This window comes from Blastocystis sp. subtype 4, assembly GCF_000743755.1.
Source record: "Blastocystis sp. subtype 4 strain WR1 chromosome Unknown seqid_0035, whole genome shotgun sequence".
Taxonomy (NCBI): Eukaryota; class Bigyra; order Opalinata; family Blastocystidae; genus Blastocystis; species Blastocystis sp. subtype 4.
In genome coordinates this window covers 13,704-40,745 of record NW_014569512.1, presented here as the reverse complement: position 1 = coordinate 40,745, position 27,042 = coordinate 13,704, and the positions used below count along the sequence as shown (strand labels likewise).

The following is a 27,042-nucleotide window of genomic DNA, read 5'->3' as shown; positions in this document are numbered from 1 at the left end:
TCCAGTGACTTATAATAATCAATTCCATTTCCTCGAATGATCCATTTTTTCGATGATTCGCTATCTATTGCTTCAGAACAAACAGGGCAAGACAAGACTGTCAAAATGGTACATGCCAGTCGAGTTCGAGGAGCAGAGTCGTTTGGAGAATGAGATTCATAAGCTTGTTTCGACCCGTGAGAGCAAGGTGACAAACTTCATTGAATTTAGTACGTACAAGTTGATCACCCGACGTTATGCGGGTTTATACTTTACAGTGGCTGTGGATATCGAGGATAATGAGTTACTTACATTGGAAACGATTCATTTCTTCGTTGAGACTCTGGATATGTATTTCAAGAACGTGAACGAGATGGACATCATCTTCAGTTTCTACAAGGTTTACGAGATTTTGGACAACTATATTGTTGCTGGAGAGGTCCTGGATGTGAATAAGCTTGATATTATCAATCGTCTCAAAGAACTTGAGAAGCTTAATTAAACTCGCCGCTCGCTCTATCTTTGTTTCAAACAAACAAGTCTGACTCAGAAAGGGACTTTAAAGAATTCTGCTCTACAAAATCAACTCTATGTGGCAGTTTGAACAATTCATTATATCGTAGTTGATATTCTCTCGCTCTTGTGCTTAGAAGGACTCCATCATATGCAGAGATTAGTAACGAATACTATGTCTAAAAGAACACCACGATAGATACAAAGGCCATTAATTCCAGACTCTTTCCAAATACATCTACTGCTAGCGGGAGAAGGAATTCTCCAAGTTCAACTGCTGCCTGATAATTCTTCCATTTCACCATACAGACAATTCATACCTCCGAATTTGCATAATACCGAAGTAACAGTATTCGAGCAATCAACAATTCTGGATTCCTAGAAGGATACAATTTGTCTAATTGTGTGATATATCTTTTTAGTTGATTGATGTTAATTTCATTCGGATCCTGGTCTCGATGGCTCTGCAATCCTTCAAAACCATGAAAGAACGAGTATTCCTCCATCGATTCAAGACTGTTGAACGATTTATGGCAAATGGAACAAGAATATTCAACTATAATCGAAGACACTTCAATTCCATACAAGGATATGTACCTGGGAACGACACAATAGGAAAGCACAATCCTGAACAAGAAATTCCATTAAAAACTTCAGGACATTTTATTGCAAACGCTTCCTTTTCTTTCTTTTTCCATTCCTCCGATTTCCACTACATATGATTTTGAAAACGGATCCAGACTGTACACCGTGGACAGTCGCAGACGTAACATCCATAGAGAGCGAGAAAGCTAGAATGGATCACAACCACAATACATACTCATCACGAACCGGATAGGCATGTCGTGTAGAAATAAATGAAACCTACATTTGAACATTACTGCAATTAGGACAGTCAGGAGATCATTCGGACAAATCGGACGAATAGCTATCAACTTAGCACATAGCTCATCAAAGACAACAACACAATTGGGATCACAACTGTGCTGAATGGGAGAAAGAGTGGGATAAATGCCATAACCGATAATTTCCAGTATATGATTTCGAATTGGAACTATATTGACACACTGTTTGCGTAACAGGCGAACCAAACAATAATCAGTTACTTTTGATGAATAGGGAGAACCATTCTGTAAGCGCCTTAACGACTCATCAGAAAATCCTCGTTCTCTCAGCACAGTATCACTGTGTTCTAGAATTCTCGGCGCGATTTCCGAAATAAGTTGTTGAAGAGTATTCTAGAGAGAAATGAATCCATATCCATACTTGAAACGGACATTTCTTATACAGTTCGACAGCTGCAATATTTGGATCTCGATTTAACACCTCCTGCAAATCTAAGAACGTCTCCAACTCGAATTGCTTGCGATAGATATCATTACGACCATCACAGTAGAGAGGTGTCATTGTTTCCGAACCTACTAACGAAAGTACAATACGTAGTAGAAGATGAGTTAGCGCATCAGTATTGTTCAAACAACAAACCACTTTGTGATGTTGCCTGAATATTATTATACATCGTTTCACCAACCAATCCCTTGCTTGACACTCCCGACTACAATACTTGGTATTTCGACATCGAGAACATCTCATCAATTTTGTCCGTTTAAAGCAATAAGAACAAATCTGAGAGGACCGTCGCGGAACCGAAACAGCCGCATAAGGATAACTGCAATAGATTTCGTCTCCTATTTGGTATCAATCAAAGCTGTAAACTACCTGGATGAAAGGATTCCTTTGAAATAACCACATCATGTGTAGACTTGTTCTCTCGATGATACTTAACTACATGAAGTTCGTTCATGACTCGATTTAGAATACTTCCAGTGTCATCATCTTCATCCATTTTTCAGAATCCTTTTGTGTTGGCCTCGATTCAATCTATTCCGATGTATCGTGTGTCACAGCCTATATTCCGAGTCTTGGATTCTCCGTATTTGCTGGGATCATTCACTCGTTCGTTTGTAACATCTGGACATGTCATGCTATACAAGTACAAAGGTAAGAAAATCCGAATTGATTCATATTCAAAGGAGAAAGTGTCGAGGAGGTCCAATCCCAATTAATGGAGAAACTGAATATTACATCATGTTCAGTTGTCGAAAATCTGGATCCTGAGTATTCTGGAGTTGTTTCGTTTGGGATTGGTCGATCCCAACCTTTAATGAAGGTATGACTCGATTCCACATTTGAATGCAACGTAGTATCTCGATGTAACCAATATATATAATATTGCGTTAACTCTTTCTTCGAAAGAAGGTCCAACAGTGAGTCGAAAAGAGTTCTACAAAGTGGCGTCGTCATTTATCGGTGAATCAAGACAGTATCGGTCGGATCCACTCTCTCTTGTTCATTCGTATCCTATTCGAATCCAAGATATCCTCATTAAAAACTACTCAAACAGTGGATTGATTGAGACTCAACTTCAACTGCGTTGTGATCAAGGTTGTGATGTAAATGTGTTACTACAGTCTGTTGTGGATGAAATCAATACAGTATTTCATTCCAATTATGAAATTACCTCAGAAACGGTGAATCGTTCAAAACATTGTGGATTACCGGAGTCGTCTCCTCTTTGCATTGACCTGGAGTACTGGTTGTTTAGAAAGTTCACTGTAGGGATATCACGAATCTCTCCTATGTCCATACAAATGTAGCTCCTTGGTTTGTACTCAATGATATTACAATGTTGCAGCAGCATTGTGTTGCTTATATCCCTTCTTCAAGTACTCTTGATTCCTCATTGTAAAGTAGAACTCTTCCAAACCCTGCGCAGAGACAAAATCCTCCCTCTATCACCAGATATCAAATTCTACGAACGTTGGCTGTATAAACAGGAAAAGTGAATCAAGGATAGGGAAGAGCCAGTTCCTATGAAGCCAGTGGCCCAAGTTCCTATGCTTCTTCTTTGTGGTCCCAAAAAGACATTGATATCAGGAAATACCAATAGAAAACGGAGAATGCGTATCCATCCATAGAGCATAATTAGTTAGAAACAATACCAACAACGTTCTGTGGAATAGGTCATGTGAATCTAAACGAAGGTGTCTTGCAAATGGATCTATTCGTACCTCCATCCGAAGCAACGATCATCAACACAGAATCAAAGAAGGCCAAGAACTACTTTCACAAATCGTGGAAAGCTAACCAGAGTTAAATCGTTTAAAACAAAGAGAATATTCTTTCTTCACATACTCTACGATGAGACGTTCCAACTCCTGAACATTACATTTGCACATTTACTTCTACCTCCTCTGTCGGATAACGATACTTTTGTATTTTGGAATACACTAATGAATCATTCAAATAGACTTCGAAGGCTCCCGTTGAAACCGTATTTGTAACAACCACAAACGATAAGTAGCACAGGATCAGTATTTGGAACTTGTTTTCTTTAACCTTTCTTGCAATCTCAATAAGGATGCCGTCTGAAAATGGAATCTATCAAGAACCCGATTCAAAACAACGTACATAAGAAAAGGTAACAACTAGAACAATAGCAAAGATATAGATAAACTTGATCACTTCTACAATAATCTACAGCTGTTACATCCAAACAACTCATACGCGTGCCATACGAGGCACTTCATATTCCTCCCAAACAAAGTGATCATCTAAAGGATACTTGGAACAGATGGACTTTTTAAGCTTATCAAACACACTTTCGGTTCCTTGTGTCGCTTTAACAGTCACCCGCAAATCCAACATGCCATCATCCATTTCTGCATTAAAGTCTTGAACATCTATATTATAACTCTTGAAAACATTAACCAGTCATTTATGAACGAAAAAGAATGAAAAGAAACGCCCACATGGGGGCTCGAACCCCAGACCGTTAAGTTAAAAGCCTAACGCTCTACCGACTGAGCTATGTGGGCTACTGTTAATTATCTAAAACAACACTATTCAAGAGTAAAAGTAGATTCAGCGAACACCGTAGGACATGGAATCAAAGAAGCAACGCCTTCAAGAGTCGACTGTAGAACGGTGTTGCGAGTGTCTGCTCTCAGGATCCTTGATTCAATGCACTGGTGACTGCAAGCGCTTCTTTCATCACGAATGGTTGAGTTTCGTCATTTCTATTATTCGTAGTGTTAATGCTGTCATTGCTCAAGGTGAACCTTGGCTTTGTCCTGATTGTCAAAAAGGTGTTGTAGGATCTGAAGGTGGATATCAACGAATCAGCATAGATGCTTTCATTGTAAGGAGTATGACATCGATCAACATTTAATACAATGTTCAGTTGAATCCTGTCGGAAATACTATCACAAACAAAAAGAATGTTGTGGTGAAATGACTCACATATGTCCACGTCATTCGTGTTCACTTTGTAAGAAGAACGAGACTTTAGCCTCTCCGCTAGTGAAATGTCTTCGTTGTGAACGCTCATATCATCACGAATGTTGTCCTTTAGAGATCTGTCCTTTAGGTGATTCGATCCTATGTATCCGACACCATCTAGTAGAGCAACAAATAGTAGATGAGTTGTAGGATCAAACTTCCTTTCCTCCACTGTCGATGCAAGTGCTCGAAGCGAGATATCGCTCATTGACTTCTTGTTGTAACAAACAATCCTCCACTGTATTCATAAATACATGGCTTATTCAACATCCTCTTGCTCCTCAATTTCCAGCTCCTTCTCCTCATCCTCTTCACCGTTCTTTCCAATGAGAGTAGGCTGAATGTAAGGAACAACACCTCCTCCAGCAATCGTAGCCTTTACAAGAGTATCCAATTCCTCGTCTCCACGAATGGCGAGTTGAAGATGACGGGGAGTAATACGTTTCACCTTCAGATCCTTAGAAGCGTTTCCAGCCAACTCCAGTACCTCAGCACTCAGATACTCTAGAATGGCAGCAATGTATACAGCAGCAGTAGCTCCCACACGTTGACGAGCAGACACACGGCTCTTCAGGAATCTGTGAATACGACCGACAGGGAACTGAAGACCAGCCTTGGTCGAACGGGTCATCACTTGCTTCTTGCTTGAAGGGGCCTTTCCTCCCTTTCCTCCTTTTCCTCCTTTTCCTGACTACACACAATAAGTACGATTCTCCGTTGTTCTCTCAACACCGCACTAAGGAATCAAAACTTACCATATTTGCAATAAAGGTTCCAAATGTAAAGAGAAATCTGAAACTCGTTTCATTCAAAAGCCGCGGTTCAAAAGGGAGGCAATTTCATAGGTCGAGTTTTGTTTAACCAATCATTTAGAATACGGATAGATTATTGGTGAATCGGTAATCTCATAGTTCTGGCTAAACCAATAATTTTCCTATATTACTTTATTGTTCTTCCCTATATTTGTTGATTCATTTCGACAGTAGTAGTAAGTAGTTGACGTATGTCACGTACAAATTATTAACCAAGCAAACTGTCACCAACATGGGTATGTCATTAAGATAACGGTGAATGTGCTTATTATTATCTTCAATAAACCAAATGAACAAGATTGGATGTCCTTGATATGATCATTTAGTACATTTCAGAAGTGATTGACTGCTACTTGAACTTGGTATAATGCATCTTACTGAACGCAACAGTAATGCTAGAAGATAAACAGGACACCGTTCTTATTCAACTGCCAATTTGTATGTGACATACGTCTACTACTATCATTTCACTGTCTCTACTTCATTTTGTGAGGTACAAACAAAAAACAAAACCACCTAAAAATGCTCACTTAATCTACTCTGAATATGAGGATGAGCTTCTAGAGCACATTCGTAGTTCTCCCAGTGATTAGGATGACTCAGATACCAAGCCACTAGAAATGAATTCTTGGAATATCAAACACCTGTTTCTTTCATTCCCTCCTCAAAGGTAGTTGAAGCCGTCCAACCCATCTTTTCTAGCTTTGTTCCATCAATTGCATAGCGAAAATCATTGAACTCTCGATCTCGTACATACTCAATGTGTTCTTCTACATCACCTTCCTTGTTCATTAGTCTCCAGACAGTCTCTGCGACTTGATGGATTGTAACTTCACTCTTTCCCGCAATGTTGATCAAATCGTAGGGTTTTGCTTTGTGCAGAATGAGATCAAAAGCCTCAGTAATATCCTTCACATACAAGAAGGTGCGGAGATTGTGCCCTGTACCATGGATCGTCCTATGCTTAATGTCAATCACTATTCTCACATTTTCTTCCCTCGCTCCACAAGATTGATAAACTTTGGAATCACCTTCTCAGGATATTGGTGCGGACCGTATACATTGTTCGAACGCGTAATAATAGCAGGAAGGTGATATGAGTGTTGATAGCCTTTCACAATAAATTCTGCTGCAGCCTTTGTTGCCGCATATGGATTGGTAGGATCAAGTAAAGCGTCCTCTACAACATTCTCCTATACATCGAGACGACAACCCAAATCTACTTGATCTTTTGTTTGCTCCCCATAAACCTCATCAGTACTCACATGGATAAAACGCTTAATCTTATGGAGACGGCACGCTTCCAACATCACATGTGTGCCCAGTACGTTTGTATAGGTGAATGTTAGGCTATTTCCAAATGAATTATCTTTCATAAAATCCACTTTCTAACCTTACCAACATGACTCTGAGCAGCAAAGTGAAGTACGGTATCAATATTCTTCTCAGCAAGCACACGCGTCACAAAATCGAAATCCATAATGTTTCCCTATGGTTGAACCCATAGAAAACTAGAAACCTCCACAAAACTATAATTTGGGTAATTCTCCACTTCCTTCAAGTTATTCCTTGTGGCACAGTAATCTAAGCAGTCCACATTCACTATCTTGTAATCAGGATACTTCTTAACTAGCATAGTCACAACATGAGAAGCACTATGGGTCAATTCCCTTTTTCCCTTTAAATACATAAAACCAGCTCCTCCTGTAACTAATATATTCTTAGGTACATAGCCGTCCTCAGTTTCCATTTCGATGCCAAAATGCTCGTTTTGTCCGCTAGAAAAAGGGGGCAATATTTCTGGCATTTCAAAAACATTGTCATTTTTCTAGCGGATTCGAAACATCTCTTCCAATAGCCGTATTTCTTTGCAATGAGTGTCCAACTACGGAGCACTCGTGGTGAATTACGATGGTTGCAGATCGTGTCCAATGATGGACGATTATTGTTCTCTTAGGTTTGGGGAATTACCAACAGATATTTTTTTAATATTCGGGATTGTGTTCGAGTTCATCAACTCACATGGGAAGAATTCGTTCGAGTATATCCGGATACCTTTGTGGAAGTGGACCTCAAGGTCAATGGAATTCAAGCTTTCAAAAATACCAAGACTGGTCAGATGATCACAGTCCAAGGCGATACGCAAGTCCGTTATTGGTATATTCGTCTGATTTTTTAGACCATTCATTCGGATAGTATTATTTCCGAAGCTAGTCTGGAGCATGTTCGCGGAATGGATGCTGTTTCGTCGAGTTCTCGAAGTCAGTCACAGTACCGTCAGCTGGAATCACTTTTCATGTTTCATTTTTCTGGTATCTGAGATGTAGGAAGAGTTCACATCGCTCGAGTTCAGTCTCTGGAATGTCTGGAGGTGGAACTAATCCCTATTCGTTACGGAGAGGTGCTACGACCTATACACAGTCGAGAGAAGTTGCTATGTATTCAAGAGAAGGAGGTCAATCATCATTCATGCCATATCAACTGATCGATGACAATCGTGATGTAGAAGTACTTGTCCGATCCAAAGACCTTGGAGATAGTGTTAATCGACGTCTTTACCAATATTCAAAATTGAATGAGCTAAGAGGATGGAGGTGTGTAAGTGATTGTTCCGGAATAACTCTCTATTACAATATCCTTACTCGAGAGATCACATCAATGGTTCCAGAAGGATTCATGGTTAAATCCACAGCTCTGATTACTCCTCCAAAGGTCCAGAATATACAGGAATACGCCTTGGCTGTCAATGCAATGTATGATCGAGTACGTCGAAATCAGACAGTTATGCGTCATCCTAGTTTTTCAATCCATTCATCAGAGAGTTCCTCAAAGAAAGATCGAGCTAGCAGCACCCTCACAGCTCCCTATTTGATTCGACAGAATTCTTATTTGAGTCGAGGAAGTGATGTGTCATATGGACCAGATCATCCGACAGATTCATCTATTCTCATACAGTTGCGAAACATTCTATTTCAAGGTAATGATGTTGAAATGGAATCATGAAATAGAAGGGGATCCAATGCCCCAAGTTTTGGTTGATCTGGAGTCAAGCAAAGCTGTCGAGGAGACACTTCTTACATCAGCCAAGACGGCACTTCATTATACCTTTTCGATTCTCCAGAAATCCTGGCTATTTGTGCGTGAAGGTACAGTCACTATGGATCTGAATCTCCATCTGTTAACATTGGATACTAAGCAGGATTTCATCAAATGTCGATTAGAACAGATCCATACCATTCGTCCTATCGAAAAACGATCACGACGTCGATCTCTCGCTCAGAAGGAAGGTATTGAAATCACATTCCTACATCCAGATAAGATTGTTTTGTAGTCATTCTCATTCTCTCTCACATAGGTATACAGCTATCAAGGAAGGAATTCGCAAACCAATTCGGTTCTATTTTGTGAATCCAGGTGAGAGAGATTTGTTCGAGTTGATGTATGTTAACTTCAAGCGAACTCGTTATTATCAATTTGTACGAGGACTTCGTCATACTGATAAGAAAGCGAATGCTGAACGGGGTCGAATACAGTGGAATGTAGCTGAGGTCCTTCTTCTCATTATTACTTATCTCTAGTTATCTATGGAAGGTGTCACACCTTTGTATCTGTTTTGGCAGCTCCCACGATCTGCACTGGATTCGGGTGTCCTTCAGTTGTATGAACGCAGTTATGTGTTGAATGGAACGATTCCAGTCTCTTCAATTTGCTATGTCACATTAGGATCACGCGATCCTAATGGCTGTACAGCTGTCAATATCTTACTTCAGTCCAAGAATCGAAGGACGTTCTTGTTTGATTCAGGAATATGTGCGAAAGAGTTCTTGCTCTGTGCAATCTATCAGTTAGGAGGTAGGTGGAAGTGAACAAAGTGGATTTTAGAAGGACGAGTACGTGGTATTGAAGAATTGGAAGAAGTGTACAATAGTTCATATATTGTTTATTCAAATCTGACAAACATATCTCTATCGATACTGTTGACGCAATTTTCGATGCAAACTCAAAAACGTTGACTGCAAAAACCCTGGTTGCGCTTCCAGAATACTTAAAAACTCACTTCGATAACGAACAAAACTCGATTTCAGTTCTTCTATACGAGCACTCCAGAGTTCAGCTCCTGTCCTTTCTTCTACCTTTGCTATCTGACTTCGTAAACGGGTTCCAATCTCTTGGTTCATCACTACCAAAGGACGAATTGTTCCTTCTTCCTGAGTCGATTCTTCTATACTCAGATCCATCTTCCGTCGACCCAACTGATTACTATTCATTACTCTCATATCTCCTCCATTACTCCCAATGTAACTGCTTATCAACAAATTCTGTGAAATCGAGACATACACTACAAATGCTTCTTAACCCACGCAATAACCCTTCACTCACCAAGAAACACTTTTCATACACATCTCCCACAAAGTCTTCAAAACCTTTCACAAAGTCATCAACTGTTGAATATACAGGTAGTTCCTTTTCGAATTGTGTAGTTGCAGGACCAATTACCTGTTATTAAATATGTGAGTATTGCCTACATCAGTTGATAGATAATACAACAGTGTATTCACAAAATACTTTAGATTGTTATGAAGTGATCGAGCCATATATAGTTTCGATTGAACGGAACGTTGCTTGTACTGATTCAATACACACCAACACATATCCAATGACCGACAAGTTCTCTACCAGTGATTATCCCTCTTCAAACATACATTGAGCATCAACAGCAAATGAAACAGGTTTCGGTACTTCTGTAGAATAGCATTTGAAATCACAATATTCAATGGATACTCCAACATCACACTCACTTCCATCACATCCCAGCCTTTTTCACGATCACTTCGAGCAAGTCGTTTATTTACTGATACCGAGTCAATGAATCGCTGAGTTGATGGCTTACCATCATTAAATGCTGAAATCATACAAACTTGAAACAGAGACTGCATCTTCACAACATCAATACTGGACGCATTTTGATTCAAATAATCATTTAGAGTGTCGTAGAGACAAATACATAGCTCTCCTCGAAGAAGGAAAAACAAACGATTCAAATTACATATCACACTTGTAATATCATGTTCGTCGTTGCGCAATACTCCTAACAATAACTGGTTTGCATAATCGAAGGCTTCATCAATCTATTCCTCACTTCATATTCATATTCTCACGTTTTCTCCATACACTGTCACATCATATCCAAAAGCCCATTGCTTAAAACAAGGGTTCTCTACTGGCGTATTCGTATGATTCACAATATTGATGTAATGACCACAAAGAAGAATCTTTGCATTCGAACTGCTGATGGCAGACAATTCGTGAATCGGGTTAAACTCGAACTCGTTGACTGCTCCTAATCGTCCCAACGATTCTTGACGATGTACAACCATAAACTCCTATATTTCAGGAATGACAAAAACAATCTACATTATAGTAATCATTCACTTCACCCTTATAAATATAATCCTGCATCATATCAAAGTATTCCTTGGAAGCTGTATCCAATACATCTCGATAGAACTGTTTCTTTTGTTCATTACTTTCATTCTCCTCTAATAAGATCAGCTGATTGAGTAATTGTCCTCCTCGAATAATAGAACATAATCGACACAGATTATCCATCACTTCTAGTTGGTTATTCCAATAGAGAAGCACGAGATGTAGATTGGAGAGACTGATGGATGGAGACAACTAGATTAGGATAATAGAAGAACAGAGTACTTCACTAATAATGCGGTCAAACGTAGTGATGTTCTCCGTGATTAGATGAATAACCGCGGTTATGACACGACCGAACTCGAATCGATTGTTCTGATTAATGAAGGTTTTGATTCGTAATTGATGTTAAGAACGCAATATCATTCATTCATTCAAAGGATATAACTTGATTTACACTTGGTAGAAGAACTTCTAGAAGATTCTTCAGATTAACATCAAAGTGATACTGATCGTTAACAGAAAACCCAAGTTTCAAATAGTCCTCTGCTTTCCCATAATCAATCGGAACATCGATCAACAGTTGTTTGTTTTGAATTCGAGGCATGTCACTCTTTGTAATCGATAATAAACGGCCAGGAGACAAGAATAAGGCCATACGGACTTCTTCTGTTATCAGAGAGGCTTGGACTTGATATGGGAGATTTCGAAGGTCTACATTCTCTTTCTGCTTTGGATTGATGATTTGTTCACTGTACAACGAATTGGGCGTAATCTACTTTAAATGAAAGAATCATTTAAGTACTTCCAAATAGGACGAATGCGCTTTTAAAATACGCCAAATTTGCTGATCATATAAACGTGTATCCGTATTACTTCCAGATACACTTAATAATCCTTCTTGACCATGATCCTGCACATATGTTAGATATTGACCTGTTGGACGTTTCAGTACTACATAACTTCCCGATTCCACCTCTCCTGAAGTATCTGGAACAAAATCATTGAAAATAATCCAGTTTTCACTCTCGCCATTCACACGGGCAACTAGAGAGACTTCACTTGTTTCAGGATCATAACTCAAGTAACGCATGAATACTAGATATTATCATTAATAAAATAGATCAACATTTATGACGAATACATATAACATCTCCATTGTGGATAATACTAGTATCACTAGGATTATTCGCTTTTACTATCACAAATGTATCCTATCTGTGATTTTACCACTCTATTCATACATCCTCAACACCCGAACCTGAACCATTAACCGCGATCCTCCATTTTGAGGATTGGCGCTCTGTTACACTTAGAAACATCCCAGTATATCCTCCGATCACGATATCCGAATTGTAGTGGAGCATGACAGAAGCATCATAGGAAGATTCTTGAATTTGAACTCGAAGAGAGGTAGGAGTAGAGTCCTTAATCACTTTTGACTGATTTATCAATTTCAACAGCAATCACAAACCTTACGAAGCCATTCATCAACGTTACTCATATTTCTTTTTACTGATGGTGATTCAGTCTCAATCTCCATCCTCGAAGAATGACCATTTCAAACCATTATAGCCAATTTTGGAATTCCAAAAAGAGAGATTATTATGGTACCAGTTCATTGAAAGGAAACATTATAGAACAAACAATCACAAAAGTCAATTACTCAAAAACTAGCATTTGGAGGAAGAGTCTCGCGAATACAAGAACCATATCCCTCCTTATCCACAAAGATAGCTACTGCCTTTGCCTTCGTTCCCAAGTCATTACTGACTGCGAAATAGTCGAAGTATCCGCGAATATCGGTAAATCCATCCTTCAAGAACTCCGCCTTCTCATTGATCTTCACATATACCTTCACATAAGCGTTTGCAAGAGGACGTTTCGTTGTCTGATCAAATACACGCAACTGTCCTGACTTCTGGGAGAGAATAACGACCAGAGTAGAGTTGAAAGAGAAGCAGGTCTCACGTAATTCGTCTGTACACACTTCTATGAGCAAATTCTTGTGAGCCCACGTTTCCGGAAGAGAATACGAGAAAGTACCGAACAGTCTGTCTTTGGGCACAGCAGGGAGTTGGACATCCTCAGTGTAATTCGGACGAATGAAGAGAGAATCAGAAGAGCTATCATGAAGGAAGGGAGAATTACTGAATTTTAACTCTGCACTAATCTCATAGAGATTCACTTGTACCTTCTCTACATTCGTATAGCGAATCGAAAGGGTATTGTCTGTCACCGAGACACTCACAGAACTGTCTTCTGAAACTTTCACACGTTTTGATCGTATCACATTCTCAGGAAGATTTGTTCGATCCATCTCCTCCTCATCCTCCAACATCATTGAATCCAGAGATCCTTCGGCATCATGAATCAGCTCCTCCACATTAGCAAACATGTTACGCCAATAAAGAACAGGATACGAATGATACTTCTCACAAATGGCTCGAGCAGCTGACAAATCACTGTTAAAACATTCGAAGTAGGCATGCATGTAATCAAACTGAATCTCACTATGACAGTCTGAATGACATACAAGTTGTCCATTCACCTCCTCACATACACGTGTTTTAAACAATACCAAAGCATCATGAACACGATCAAGAAGAATGAAATAGTAGACCATTACTAGATAGTCATCCGTTGTTGGCTTCTTCTGTGTTAGATATGTTAAGAACTTAGTATACTGTTCCTTCAGTTTGTCATTCGTTATCTCGATGCTCTTACCCAAACGGAAAGCACGACTGTTTATGAATGGCTTGTATTCACGAATTTGGAACAGATTCTCAACAGCTGGCTCGACTGTCAGCATAGGACACGAAAACACCAGCCCCAACTTATCCTTTACTTTTCGACTCAAATACTCGCCTGTTATTTTGGCATCTCCATGTATAACTCCATAGCTCCACAATGTCTCCGTGTAGAAGCCAAGCTGTCGTAGGAAACTGATGAAGGAGAGATAGAATGACTTATCCTTCAGACGCCAATACATCAAAGACCAATCAATGTCCTTTAGTGAATGCGTTCGCAGATAGACAAACAAATCCTCTTCACTCGCATAATAAGCAATGTCACGCCATGACAACTTATCCACTGTCTTCAACATAGGAACAACCGTTAATGTATCAAAGGAAGACTGAGCAAAACCAATTACATCTGAAGAGACTTCATCAATCACATGAGCAGGATAATGCTTGTATTCACCCAGAGAAGGGAAATAGAAACAATAGGAGAATGTTGATGTGGAGTATGGAGGTACTTGAAGTGATTCTGTATGCATGTACCAATTCTCAGACAGAGGACAACTTCCTTCAGGAATCTGATACAATACCGAGACCTTCTGAGGGAGAGAATCCAGATTTGTGATGAAAATCTTACAAGTGTAAGGATGGAAAGGAAGGAATTCATTTGCTGTCATATATCGCTCCATTTTCTCTCCCTGAATCTTGACATAGTTATTGTTGTTATCAATGTACTTTTGAAGAACAATGAGAGATTGTGAATGGGGAATGATATCAGCTTCTGCCAACATCTTGTGGAATACAAAGACAGGTGAGGTTGAATGCAACACAATCTCATTCATTCCTTCAATTTTCACCTCATTGTGAATATCTAAACCAAGAACAGCCATACAAAAGAGGATTTCTGACAACGAATGAGTACAATAAATGAACTCCTTGGATAAGAATGGTGTTGATTCCTTCTTACTCATATAACATGCAAACTCCTCCCAGAATGGAGAGTTTGGAACACGTGAAGGATCGACATACATGGTGACTTCTTTAAAATAGAAACCCTCCACATATTCCTTTGTATTCTCCATCAATTCATAATGCTTTTCTCTCTTCTGCTTATGCTCCTTTAACGAAGCCATATCTCTTGCCATTCGATTCCTAAAGGGCATGGATCTGGAAGACAAGCATGTCTCAGGTAGAACTGGTCCACCTCTATCCATTCTACAACTTCCAGTAGACATATAAGCAGGTGAAGCTGGCATATAGGGAGCTGGAAGTGGAGCAGACATACCTTGAGCTGAAGGTGCCATGGGTGCAGTGGCACATGCATATACAACAGGACCTCCACACAACATTCTGTTCTCAAAATTTGATGAGTCACAACATAATGAGTCCTCTTCAACTCCTTCTTCAACACATTCTTCTTCTTCAGGAGTTTCAAAATCAGCTTCTTCATTCTCGACAGGAAGACTCTCCATAGACTTCATTTTCAACACTGTATTGAAGATCTTCATGAACTGCTTGGTACTCATCCGCTCTCCATCTCCACACACTCCCATACTCTCAGCCAATCCTTTCGCTGCCTCCGCAGGAATCCTACTACATAACAAAGCCTTCTCAAAAGCATTGAGAAGAAGAAGCTTAGGAGGTTGCAGGAATGATGACACATCCTCTCCTATTAGATAGAGATCTAGGAACGACTTCTCCATTTTACACTTCAAATAAGGGAGAATCTTGGTATCAAAGAAAGAACGATCTCGGAAGTATAAGAAGACATTGAGTTCCGAACAGATATTGCGGTTGTAGTTCATTTCCTTCTCTGCTTCACTCAATTCGTTCCATGATAACAAGAACGAGAATGAATCCAGTTCAGTATTATGTGACAATGTCTTTAGCAATAAGAACAAATCTGAAAGAGATCCAATTGTTTCCATATCACTCTTACCATCCAGTGATAGAGGTGAGTCTTCTGTCACTAAAGAGATGATCTTTCTCTCAGTAAAATGCTTTGAACAGTCCAAACTCTCTTTTAGACGATGTTCACTAAGCAGGTCTTGAATCTTCCTCTCTTGACATGTTTCTTCCAGGTACAAATGACGTTCCACAGTTTTGGCCTCATCTACAGCCACCACAGTCACTTCAGCTCCGTATGTACCCAGTTCCTCCAGATTGACGTCACATTCTCCATTCTCATCCAACGCCACGTTCAACATCAAGCTTGAGGGACGATTAATGACTTCACAAGCTGAACGCTGGTAGGCCTGAGGTTTCGGATCAAATCTTCTACTTCCACAGAGTTTGGCATTACGGGCTCCATAACCAGATCCCACCTTCTCTTCAGCAAAATCATTTCCTTTCTCTGCCTTCTGGCTTGTGTTCTTAGTGTCTGCAAACTCCACAGGATGCAGCAAAGGACCAGGATGTGGCAGCATGTTTCCAGGAAGATCCCGCTTTTGACGCTTGCGATCAAGGATGTAGGCATATTCCTCAGGAAGCGATCGATCGTTTACAATTACCGACGAAATAGGATCCAGAGAAGTGAAATACGATTGACTTGTCGAACTTCCTTCTTCTAAATGCTTTCCCAAGGTCATGCTATCGTAGAGCAGCTTACACTGGACATGAACACGACGGTTGCAACTTCCTCCCTGAAGCTGAATATGCAGCTTAGAATCAGAAAGATTACATGCCAAGGAAAGAGGCTGTGGCATCAACGATCTTGCCCATGTGTCATATACCGCATATAGGTCATAAACCTTCATTAAACGAACAGTACGACGAACTTCAATCGACATTGAGTATCGCTGAGAGTTCTCTCCAGTCATATATAGAGTATACGAACCAGCAGGCAATCCGCTTATCATCAAATATCCGTCTTTAATCGCCATTGAGCCATAGTGATCATTCATATCTATCTGACTCATACAAATCAGAGAATATGATTGGAGATCCTTGGTTACAGCAGGAATCATCACTTGAACAGGATCAGAATCTGAACACTCCACATTCGAAGGAATATCAAAGCGATCTTGCAAGAGAGGGAATGAAACATCATTTACAGTCACCATATTCACATCCTCCAACTTTCCAAGCAAAATATGACCATTTTCATTGGTCTCCAGCTGAACGTTATATGAGCGTGTTGTCAGAATACTCTTCAACTCCACTTTGACCGAAACACCACAGCATGGCTCACCTGCAGGTCCATACAATGCAGCCACATACTCAAGCTCATTGTTTTGAGGATTTCGACGACGGAAGAGAGTAACATTCTTCTTCACAGAAGTAATAACATCAGAGGAAGGCACAGGATCATTATAAAGATTGCAATCAGCAGTAAGATGGCGCAAGGAACCATTTGACAGAGCAATATCTGCTGTTATAGTTGCAGCTAATGATACTACATGATCAAGAACACGGAAGGAATAAGCAAAGTCCTGGTTATCCTTCAGAGTGGGATGAAGAGTTGTTTCAGTGTGCACATCCTGAGAAGCTTCACAACGTATGGTGATTGTTACATTTCGAAGTAACGACAGTGGATAGATTTCGGAGTTCAGAGTTGCCACAGGACGAAGTACCAGACGACACTTCTCGTTTCCCTTGACAATATCCTCATTGTCCACATCACCACACAGAGTCAGACGAGGCCTCTCTTCCTCCAACTTCATTGTGTGACGATCCACGAAATACCAGTTCGGTTGGACTTCCTGGCACAAGAGAAGAGTCACAGTGCGCGATGAGTCTGTTGGGGGCAAGAATGGGATGATAATCTCCTTATTCGAATCCAATGTGAAGCTTCGAACTCCCTCCATGACCTTTACATTCTCCTCCACACGATTTCCGAACTCATCCACAATCGTAAGAGCATAGCCCATGATCGATGTACGTACCAGAGCCTTCAATGAACCCATTCGAATGAGGAAACGACTGTTGATAGATCCAGCAATGAAATCTAGCACATACACACCACGATGATCCAGAGAAGGGAAAGTAAATGTTTCAATATGTGAAACCATCGATGGTAATGAATAGGAATACGACATAGACATCAATGGCTGTAGACCATCCAAATCAATATGAGAAGAAATGGAATCCTGCTTCTTATAAATACTCATTGTATTCAATTCAAAGACCTGGACTTGAAGAGAAGATACATTCTTCAATGCAACACGAACAGATACAGGATCGCCTGTATTATAATACAGTTGATTATCATCTAACACACGACAACGTTTCATCTCATTCAATCGTTGAACATCCTCCGCACTCAATTCAGAGATCTTGATTTCCTGTCCACTAAGAAGACACTCCTCTTCATAGATTGACAACACTGCATGGACATTCAAATAGCGCAAGAATTGATCTGGTTTCTCTTGAGGAAAGATATGATGAAGGAAGTCTTGATGGAAACTGGTTAGAGTATTATTATATGACATGTATCCACGTACCTCTCGAACTAGAGATGAATCCTTTACAGATGATTGAAGATAAGCCAAAAACAGATCCGTATTATACACTCCACGTCGTTTCTGAAGCGAAAGAAGAGCCGAGTATTCATCTTGCAAGCCTCCTAAATTATTCTTCTTTAAAAATTCAATGCGACGGTTTCGAATCTTCTCACAGAGAAGAATAGAAGAAGGATCCGCATCACTAGCAATATGAACATCTCCAAAACGCTTGATATATTGCTCTCGGAAATCACTGATAGTGAACATATCGAAGTCATACGTCTTCTTAACATCCACTTGCAATTGTTCCATATCTTCGAATGTCAACAGACCTAACCACAACGATTGACTAGAGAGATTCTCATGTTCCAGTGTAGATAGATACAACATGATATTCTTCAAAATGCCATCTATTCCAGGACGCGAAATACGTTTCAAGAGTTGATGTGCAATCTTCTTGTCTTCGTTAACCTTAAGAAGTCGTTCCACATACACATCGGTACAGTACTCCAAGTCCATATCCTTTAGAAACGATTGAAAAGCATTATAATCAATACTACATTTGCTTGGAGAGGTGGAAACATCTTCAGATGGTCTCAAAGGAGCCTTTCCAAAGTTCATAGCCACATCATAGTGATCTGCAATATACGACTTCAACTCCGGATTCAACTCTGGACATTCTCCTTGTTTCAGTAGTAAATAGCGGAAGTACAACATATCTCGCAATTCCTTAGTTTTCCCATACACAGAGAGATCTCGAAGTTTCTCAAAGCAATCTTTCTGTTCATCAAATGCGTTCGGATTGTAAACTTGGAGATACAGAATCTACATATCACATAGGTGGAGTACATGCACCTTGTAACATAATTCTTCACTTTGTGTGAATCTCTTCTTGATAAAAGCTTCTTTATCCTATTCTTAATGAGTACTAGAAACCGTACTTCGGACAAAATATACTCCTCCTTGTTATTATAGTACTCAGAAAGTTCGGGCATCACAATAGATCAAAGATCAAAGAAATAATGAAAGAGTAAGCAGGCAATTCTTCATACCCGTGGTTTAGGAACACTAATTAGCAGATTAGAAAAGGTAAAGTTAAACTTTAAAGAATAGCTTCTTCCAACGAAACAAGAATGAGTTTAACAAATGTTGAATTATAAAATACTTAACTTCCTAACATGGATAAGAAGAATACACAAAACTCATTATCTCTCAGATTCGCCTTTGTGATATCATACTTGCTCCCAGATTTATACAATGTCGCATTACGAAATCTCGAATATCCCATACTTTGGGATAATCACGCCTATTAATGCAATTCTATCGCATTCCAGCAGACAAAACAATTCTTAGTCGTTCTCTCGCAGTAGAATGCCGGAGCCATCAATCACCAAAGAAATCATCATCGAGAATCAGAACAACCATACCTACGTTTTTTCATCTTCTTCATTTCATCAGCGATCGCTGCCGCCAATTCGTCTTCGAAATCCTTTCGAAGCTCCTTCTCTGCCTTCTCCTTGGCTGCTTTCACTTCGGGAGTATCGGGATCTTCTACACTCTCCACACTTTTGACTTCTGGAATGTAGTGCTTCATCATCTGTTCTACACCCTGTTTTAATGTCACACTACTGCTTGCACATCCCTTACAAGCTCCAGTCAACTACCCATCACATTCCTTCCATAAACTCACCTTCACTTTCACAACACCCGAAGCATCATCAAAACCCTGGAAAAAGATGTCACCTCCATCCGCTTTTATACGAGGACGAATACGAGTACCAAGAAGCTCTTTAATCAATTTGACAACTTCACTGTCTGTCTCCTTAACATCGTTTGGATCCTCTGGAATGTCCTCAGGACGGAGAACAATAGGTTGGGGTTCCTTCGTAGAAAAGAAGTGTCATGAACGAAACTAATGAATCTGCCTTGGAGGATATATCTAAAACGACATGAAAGACTGCGGGATTGATATATTCCCAATCTACACCATCCTAGAAATGAAGCTTCAAGGATGCCCTCACTTTGCGTGTTACACAAATATACTGATCTCCGAAAAGAACGGAACTCACTTCCGGAATTTCGAACAGCTTGCTCGCTAAAGGAGATTGTCGCGCTTCTTTTTCATTATTGAACTCCTAAATGTCACATCCGACTGGAGTTCCGCACCATGGTATGACCAAATTCTGCAGGAAGAACAGTGATAGGAGGAGTAGGGAGAAACTTCTGAACGTCGGGATTTGGAGTCTCCTTCACACTAATAAAGAGATTACGAACAAAAGGAGCCCATCGAATCGCTGATGCACTTCGAAGCAACCTGAAAATGTAACCAATAACTTCTGCATCCTACGTTGTTTTAGCCACTGCAAGTGAAAACATGATTGACGCAAAGACTATAATTTCCCGAAAACGAAGCTAAATATGCAATTCCCTATTCCTTTGTATTCACACAGAGATAGGATACTTTTATTTGTATTGTGATTTTGAGCTAACAATTCTAATATGACTGAAACAGAGAAAAGTAGGAGTTATGAAGGTGTTGGGTATGATGTCATTTGAATTTGGATCTTGACTAACCCATCTTTTAGCAGATGTTGTCATCGACAAGCGCCCAACTGTGGATCGAAGTTTGTCCTAACATCATTGATTCACAATTAGACACGTTTGAGAAAGTTGTAGAGTCTGTTGTATCTATGGGATACGAAAGACAGGATGTGAAAGTGATGTTGATCCGTCTATTAGAAAAGGGACTCACTGTGGATTCAGTGGATGCTGCTGCGAGCTTTGTAGTCAGTGAAATGAAAAAGGAGCTCGATTCGTCAGTGCCGGTCGAAGTGAAGAAGACTCCCTATGAAAAGCAGGAGTTAGAACGAGAGAATATAGTGAAACGACTAAAGGCCGTCGTGGTGATTCCTAGTATAGTTGATGTTTGTAATGGTTTACGAAAGTGGTTTGAGATTAGTCCAGAGAATGAGGTACTATTCTGTGATTTGGTATCATGGATAGAGACTGCTAGTGTTCAATAAAGACATTTTTGGTTTACTGTTCACAAATGCCATTTCAAGTCCTCTTACGCCACCAGCAGAATATGCTCTATGTCGTTTACTAATTGAAGTCACAGGATTTAGTGAGGAGAATAGTAAGGCCATGGTATCTACCATTTCCACTCTCTCCCAAATGAAATTCCCTTCCGATGCGAACGTGCTAGCGTGTATGACAGATCTGGGTGAATGTGTGGTATCCTGCCGTCATTCCGAAGAGGAACAGAAGCGTCGAACCATGATCAATCAATTAACTCAACAACTCGGCGTCAAAGGAGGTTCTTCTTGTGAGACACTGGTCCAGCGATGTACTATCTCTAAACAACGTGTTCAACTTGCTTATGAGATCTTTTGTGTAGCTATTGTCCTAAGAATTCACCATAGATCTTAGATGGGGCGTGTGAAGAATCAAAGGAGGACTACGACGCATGCACCGAAGAGATTGCTGATTTATTGTTTGCGCCTCTCTGTGTAAAGTGTCCAAAGCCCTCAAGAGATCCAGAGTCTATTCGGCAGGATCTCAATCGTGCACACTGTTCCATTCAAGAACTGCAGGGTACAAAATCCTCCCTACAGAATCGGCGTGAGGCGCTACTTGCTGAGCTGAGTGCCATTGACTCAGAACTATCTGCAGTGGATCAAACGCTGAAGGAAGAATCTACAGAGAAAGAGTTGGCTGAGAAGGAGTTGAAGGAATGGGAAGAGTATCAGCGGAGGTCGAAAGAAATACAGATCTTGGAAGAAGAACACACAAAGTTTAAGAAAGAGATTGAGACTGTATTACATCCATGGACAGATGCACTAAGTCGCGAACGATATTTTGATCTGATAACATCAGGCTGTTCAGATTATATCGGCTATAACGTGAAGTTGTATTTGACTGAGTGTGAGGAATTGATGGAGATGTTAACAGTATTCATGTTGAAGAAGAGAGAACATATTCAGATAGCTATGGATCGTTTATCGAAGATCAATGATGAGATCAAGATTATGCAGGCTTTGTGTTTGGCTCATAATCTGCGTGATATGGAGAATGAACGAGCAGAGAATGAGAATATTGTGAGAGTGTATACAGAGAAGGTAAATCATATGCTGGAGGAAGTGACTGCACTGGAACATCAGGTAGTTGAAGTGATTCGCAAAGCAGATTTCAATCTGATGAAGTTGATGTGATTAACCAAATTCACATGTAGAGACTCCATTGCCCATATCTACTCATTTTTGACGATCATGGAAGTACCGTCGACATTACCAAAAGAAGAAATGGACATTCTGAAACCGTTAATTGAGGAAAAGATGGAAACTGATCGGCTAATGACGGGTAGGGATACTGAAAGGAATTCATGACTAGCTCCACTTCAGGCGATGGACGCTGAGAAACCAAAACAAGAAAAGACGGCGACGCCTGTGAAACCTAAACGGAAGTGTTGGAAGAAACAAGTGGCTGTAGATGTGAAAAGTATGGAGGAAATTCAAAAAGAAGAGTTAAATAAGAAGATATAAGCTGTTTGTTGGCATTTCGTTTTTGACATGTATTCGACTCCATGTCGAACACCTTGTTTTCGACAACGAAGTAATGGGATTTTGTGAAAAGTGATTTTTAAGGTTCCCAAACGCTTCTGCAAGCACCAATCAAATCTTCCAGAAAACAACGTGTTCCAGTTGAGTCTACAGAGACTCTTAAAGAGTCGCTTCAAATTCAGAGTAATCCTAGCTTGAATGAAGAAGTGTTAATCAAAAGATAGAATCATAGTTAGATCAAGCAGTTACGAGAAATGGTGAATCGATTAAAAGAGGAAAATCGAAGATTGAGTATAAGATGAAGTGGAGTCATGAATATAGCATCTTCAGAATTGGATTATAAAAGACAGCTTGTTGCATTGCAAAGGGAGATTACCGACTTGAAAGTGTTTAAGGAGTTGCTACTACAAAAACAAAGTGATAAGATAGTTGTATTGTCTATATTCGTGGATTTACCGTCAGGGAGAAATCTATCAGGAGCGATCAGGTCATCGAGTGGAACAGTTACAGACAGATCCTTATTGTACGCCGATTCGATCCCGAGTAATTCGGGACTCGCTCATATCAGAGTCGAGAGTAGATACGAATCCTAAGACAAATCGTCCGATGAACCCAATTCGGGTAGTTGAAGACAGTCTTTTGCTGTTTGACTCACCGAGTCCAAAAGAGAAAGTTTCAAAGAAACGGGACTCTGTGGAGCCTTCCTCCTTCTTAGTCAAACGGCAAGCCACCAGTGTTTTAGAAGAGAATAGTGAAGTCAGTCTTTCACTCAATGTGTCTACATTAAACTGTAGCGGACTACGGCATCCTGTTGGTGAGCTGAGTTTTCGGAATTGTAGTAGTATCGTAAGCGATGGAGGCGATAGTTCTTTGCTTCGTGATATCAATCCGGCCATCAATTTTAAATCTATCAGTTTCTCCGATATAAATGATGAAACTTCTTCACAACATACAGAAGAACATCCAATAAATGCTGTAGATGTTGAGATGAATTTGGATAATATGAGTTACAGTGCGTTGTTGCGTCTGGAACAGAACCAGAAAGGAGTATTAGATGATCGGTGGCATGAAGTACATGATGAGGTGGTGAATGTATGATAGTGTGTTGAAAGTGATTCATAGCGCCTTACAGTGAAAGAATGGAAACAAGAAGAAATCGATCCACAGCGAGAATCGAACGGAACTTGTTGCATCTGTACTTGTGAATATGAACCAGGAGAAGAAGTAATGGTGTTTCCTTGTCATGATATGTTTCATAAAGGTTTGATTAATCCATACCTCTCATGTAGATTGTATTGAATCGTGGTTGAAAACCAAATGGATATGTCCATTCTGTAAACTGGATTTAATGGATGCATTTAAACACTAGTCTGTTTTCTCACAAACAAATTCATCGATAATCTTCTAATCGACTTAATAATGATACAATGAGTTTCTTTTCATCTATAAACGTTTCATCATCTAGAATCACAACTCATCTACATTAGTACCCTTGTTAGGAAGAAACGTTGAGAAAAACTCCAACAGTCCATTCTTATTCATCCGCAGAATTGTTTCCACTGGAGTCGTCTTGTCTGGATTAGCAACGAATATCTATCAATAAAGACAAAATCAAAATCACACTTTGAACACGTTGAATGCATCAAACTGAATCGTTTCATAGGACGAACATAACAGATCCATTATTACCTTCAAGTTCTCTGCATTCCCGATAAATGCGATCATAATATCAAAATTGATCTTATCCAACAGAAATTCACTCAATAACTTCACCATTACCCGATTGATAATATAGTTGGAAGATTGCATTAGTTCTCGATACCACCCAAATAGTTCATTAAAAAGCACACCTCCAGGCTGTAGCTTCGAACTGACTAACTGTTTGTTCTTCCGCAACAAATCTCGAATAGTCTGAAAAGCATCTGATGAAACATCGAAATTCTCATTGTAAACATATTTAGTAAAGAGGGGTTCAATAAGTCGTGGATCCGATAGTAATTTGTCATGAATACAACGTATTCGAATGCACTCGCGTAACATCAATCCAGCATTCACTGTAAGACTCTGGTCGCCATATCTAGAATATAATGGAGAGATAGGAGATACGCATTCATAATACAAAGCAAGATGTCACTTCCTTCTATCGAAACCATATAATCGGAAGCAAATTTATAATGATCACGGTATAATAGAGTACAGAAAACTTGAGTAAACGATTTGCGTTCCTGCTTCTTATTCTTCCTCAAAATGTATACCTCGAAATTGAGCTTCGGAAACGCTAATAGGATCTGGATTACAACATGTTTGTTGATGATTTCCTTTGCCAATTCTTCACACTCATCTAGGTTTGGCTCTCGACCTCCCTACATTGGATGACATTATATCCATGACTCTACTTTTCCAAAGAGAAAGTTCTTCATCTGCCAGAACCGTTTATTCAACTACAATAATAAGTGAAATCCATTGCACTCATACACGACGTCCATATTTTGGAACAATTTGATGGATAATGCAGTTTAGTTCAAACAAGCAAGCATCAACAAGGACAGGTGGAGTTTTGTGATATCCCAAAACACGCTTGATGAATTCCATGGCATAGGAACTAACAGAGGATTGGGACACAATCAATTATGAGTAGTATCATTTTATCCTGAGTTTCAACAAACAAGCACTAGGACTCGAAAGCAAACAAAAGTAGACAGGTAATTGAGTTCGAGATCAAGTGATTCCTAGTAAATGGAACAGAGACATTTCTATACCTAACTGTAAATCTGTTCAACATACTGATTCCATTTCATCTCTTTCAAACTCTCGTGTTAACATTTCATCTTGTTTCAAGTTCTGGTCCAGTTCTTTATCTACTTCACTTGTTGTTGGAATGTTGGTGTCCCCCTTGTGAGAGCTCTCATGGCTAATTGGATTCTCGGAACTACTGTCTTGATCAATGCAAACATCTAGTTCTTCTACTTATTAACATCAATTCTCATCCTAAACCAGTTCTAGCAGATGGCAAACAGCTCGATGAAACAGAAGAAACCTGATACTCTTGTTGTCAGTATTGCGCCATATACATACCCTTATTCTTTCGTTTTTGTCTATCCTCACCTAATAGATCACGAAGATATCTTGGTAATGGTATAGTACGGTTGTAGTATGCTATTACATAAAAATGAAAGTGGACGACAACACTTTAAGTATGGTAGAATCTGGATATTCAGCGGATACAGCGGATCGAGATCAGTTGGTCCAATGAGAGAATAGATATCTACTAGAAAAAGAGCACAACAGTAACTGTAAAGAAACTCTTCAGCAAGACCCAACTGGAAGATGAAGTACATGTGACTGTTGTAGATATGTGCATATACATGAAGGAGTCTCCGGAAAATGCGACTAGTACTTTCCGAAAACAGTGCGTTTAATCTGGGCTCTAGAGATGGAATTCATCGCTAGCTGCTACTGTTATCTGAAGAGATCTGACAGTCCTCATGAAGGAGATCATTGACCCAAGAAAATAGGGTGTTAACATAGCGTCGTGTGTGGAACATGACAGGAGAGTGATATCTCTTCTTATCCGACCAGTAGTAATAATAACTAAACATCATTCGTTGATAGAACAAATACTGAATTCCAGCAGACATGTTACAACAACTCAAACCCAATGTACACTCATCCGCAATCGCATCAAAGAGATAGGCAAGATCCTCACGAATAAGATAGACTATAGTGACAATTTGGATCGAATTGTACTGTAATAGGCAATCCACTCCCCCATATCAACAATCGGAGGACATTGAACCTCTTCATATATGCATTCTCTAAATTCGGAAGCCTTCATGACATCTACAAGTCGTCTATTGTCCAGGTAACCTGATATCTCGAGGTATCGTCACAGAATTTGATCACAGCAAACGAGTTACTATCGGCAGAAGACATCTGGCAGACCGATAGGGGAATATAAGTACTACAATTCTAGAAGAAAGAAAAGAAAAATGATGTGTACTGACAGTTTCAGCTACTTGTCAAAATTTCCCGTGACAAACTCAAAGTTTGATAGGTACTTTGAAACAGATTAGATTCATATTATATTTAGTTGATCAAGTAGGGCACTGGAAGGAAAACCTTATCGATTAGTTTCGGATCACTTTAGTACCATCGTTTCTTGTTTGACTTTTCTTGTTTTCGTTCTATAATTCTTATTATGCATCAGAAAGTTTCCAATATGCCGAAGTCT

At 39.7% G+C, this 27,042-nt stretch overlaps 10 protein-coding genes across 10 annotated transcripts; 2 read left to right on the top strand and 8 right to left on the bottom strand.

The window, feature by feature from the left end:
* Nucleotides 1-112: 112 nt before the first annotated feature.
* JH06_0898 (hypothetical protein) lies at nucleotides 113-481 on the top strand (the record flags this gene model as incomplete). The annotated part of the gene is given in 2 exon segments (XM_014673590.1): nucleotides 113-242; nucleotides 258-481. The coding sequence occupies 2 exon segments, from the start codon at nucleotides 113-115 to the stop codon at nucleotides 479-481; spliced, it is 354 nt and encodes a 117-aa protein (XP_014529076.1).
* A 567-nt stretch (nucleotides 482-1,048) lies between these two features.
* JH06_0897 (histone-lysine n-methyltransferase) lies at nucleotides 1,049-2,338 on the bottom strand (the record flags this gene model as incomplete). Its single annotated transcript, XM_014673589.1, has 7 exons — nucleotides 1,049-1,204; nucleotides 1,242-1,283; nucleotides 1,309-1,356; nucleotides 1,386-1,730; nucleotides 1,759-1,993; nucleotides 2,024-2,180; nucleotides 2,212-2,338. The coding sequence occupies 7 exons, from the start codon at nucleotides 2,336-2,338 to the stop codon at nucleotides 1,049-1,051; spliced, it is 1,110 nt and encodes a 369-aa protein (XP_014529075.1).
* Nucleotides 2,339-2,381: 43 nt separating this feature from the next.
* Nucleotides 2,382-3,338, top strand: JH06_0896 (hypothetical protein; the record flags this gene model as incomplete). The annotated part of the gene is made up of 5 exons (XM_014673588.1): nucleotides 2,382-2,493; nucleotides 2,526-2,662; nucleotides 2,697-3,082; nucleotides 3,112-3,218; nucleotides 3,247-3,338. 5 exons carry the CDS (start codon nucleotides 2,382-2,384, stop codon nucleotides 3,336-3,338), a joined length of 834 nt encoding a protein of 277 aa, XP_014529074.1.
* Nucleotides 3,339-3,936: 598 nt separating this feature from the next.
* On the bottom strand, nucleotides 3,937-4,212 carry JH06_0895 (hypothetical protein; the record flags this gene model as incomplete). Its single annotated transcript, XM_014673587.1, has 2 exons — nucleotides 3,937-4,029; nucleotides 4,060-4,212. 2 exons carry the CDS (start codon nucleotides 4,210-4,212, stop codon nucleotides 3,937-3,939), a joined length of 246 nt encoding a protein of 81 aa, XP_014529073.1.
* An 880-nt stretch (nucleotides 4,213-5,092) lies between these two features.
* On the bottom strand, nucleotides 5,093-7,395 carry JH06_0894 (glucose dehydratase; the record flags this gene model as incomplete). Its single annotated transcript, XM_014673586.1, is given in 7 exon segments — nucleotides 5,093-5,514; nucleotides 6,185-6,259; nucleotides 6,290-6,603; nucleotides 6,633-6,838; nucleotides 6,869-7,033; nucleotides 7,048-7,134; nucleotides 7,165-7,395. The coding sequence occupies 7 exon segments, from the start codon at nucleotides 7,393-7,395 to the stop codon at nucleotides 5,093-5,095; spliced, it is 1,500 nt and encodes a 499-aa protein (XP_014529072.1).
* Nucleotides 7,396-9,610: 2,215 nt separating this feature from the next.
* On the bottom strand, nucleotides 9,611-11,255 carry JH06_0893 (hypothetical protein; the record flags this gene model as incomplete). Its single annotated transcript, XM_014673585.1, has 7 exons — nucleotides 9,611-9,867; nucleotides 9,937-9,984; nucleotides 10,007-10,142; nucleotides 10,172-10,318; nucleotides 10,349-10,774; nucleotides 10,805-11,029; nucleotides 11,061-11,255. 7 exons carry the CDS (start codon nucleotides 11,253-11,255, stop codon nucleotides 9,611-9,613), a joined length of 1,434 nt encoding a protein of 477 aa, XP_014529071.1.
* A 1,480-nt stretch (nucleotides 11,256-12,735) lies between these two features.
* Nucleotides 12,736-19,247, bottom strand: JH06_0892 (hypothetical protein; the record flags this gene model as incomplete). Its single annotated transcript, XM_014673584.1, has 3 exons — nucleotides 12,736-19,077; nucleotides 19,102-19,164; nucleotides 19,194-19,247. 3 exons carry the CDS (start codon nucleotides 19,245-19,247, stop codon nucleotides 12,736-12,738), a joined length of 6,459 nt encoding a protein of 2,152 aa, XP_014529070.1.
* A 407-nt stretch (nucleotides 19,248-19,654) lies between these two features.
* Nucleotides 19,655-20,628, bottom strand: JH06_0891 (hypothetical protein; the record flags this gene model as incomplete). Its single annotated transcript, XM_014673583.1, has 6 exons — nucleotides 19,655-19,912; nucleotides 19,943-20,134; nucleotides 20,166-20,243; nucleotides 20,274-20,387; nucleotides 20,419-20,566; nucleotides 20,600-20,628. 6 exons carry the CDS (start codon nucleotides 20,626-20,628, stop codon nucleotides 19,655-19,657), a joined length of 819 nt encoding a protein of 272 aa, XP_014529069.1.
* A 3,650-nt stretch (nucleotides 20,629-24,278) lies between these two features.
* On the bottom strand, nucleotides 24,279-25,403 carry JH06_0890 (calcium-binding protein 39; the record flags this gene model as incomplete). Its single annotated transcript, XM_014673582.1, has 5 exons — nucleotides 24,279-24,404; nucleotides 24,435-24,888; nucleotides 24,918-25,174; nucleotides 25,208-25,252; nucleotides 25,287-25,403. The coding sequence occupies 5 exons, from the start codon at nucleotides 25,401-25,403 to the stop codon at nucleotides 24,279-24,281; spliced, it is 999 nt and encodes a 332-aa protein (XP_014529068.1).
* Nucleotides 25,404-25,863: 460 nt separating this feature from the next.
* On the bottom strand, nucleotides 25,864-26,646 carry JH06_0889 (hypothetical protein; the record flags this gene model as incomplete). The annotated part of the gene is made up of 5 exons (XM_014673581.1): nucleotides 25,864-25,967; nucleotides 25,999-26,076; nucleotides 26,104-26,238; nucleotides 26,269-26,529; nucleotides 26,559-26,646. The coding sequence occupies 5 exons, from the start codon at nucleotides 26,644-26,646 to the stop codon at nucleotides 25,864-25,866; spliced, it is 666 nt and encodes a 221-aa protein (XP_014529067.1).
* Between the last annotated feature and the right edge of the window lie 396 nt (nucleotides 26,647-27,042).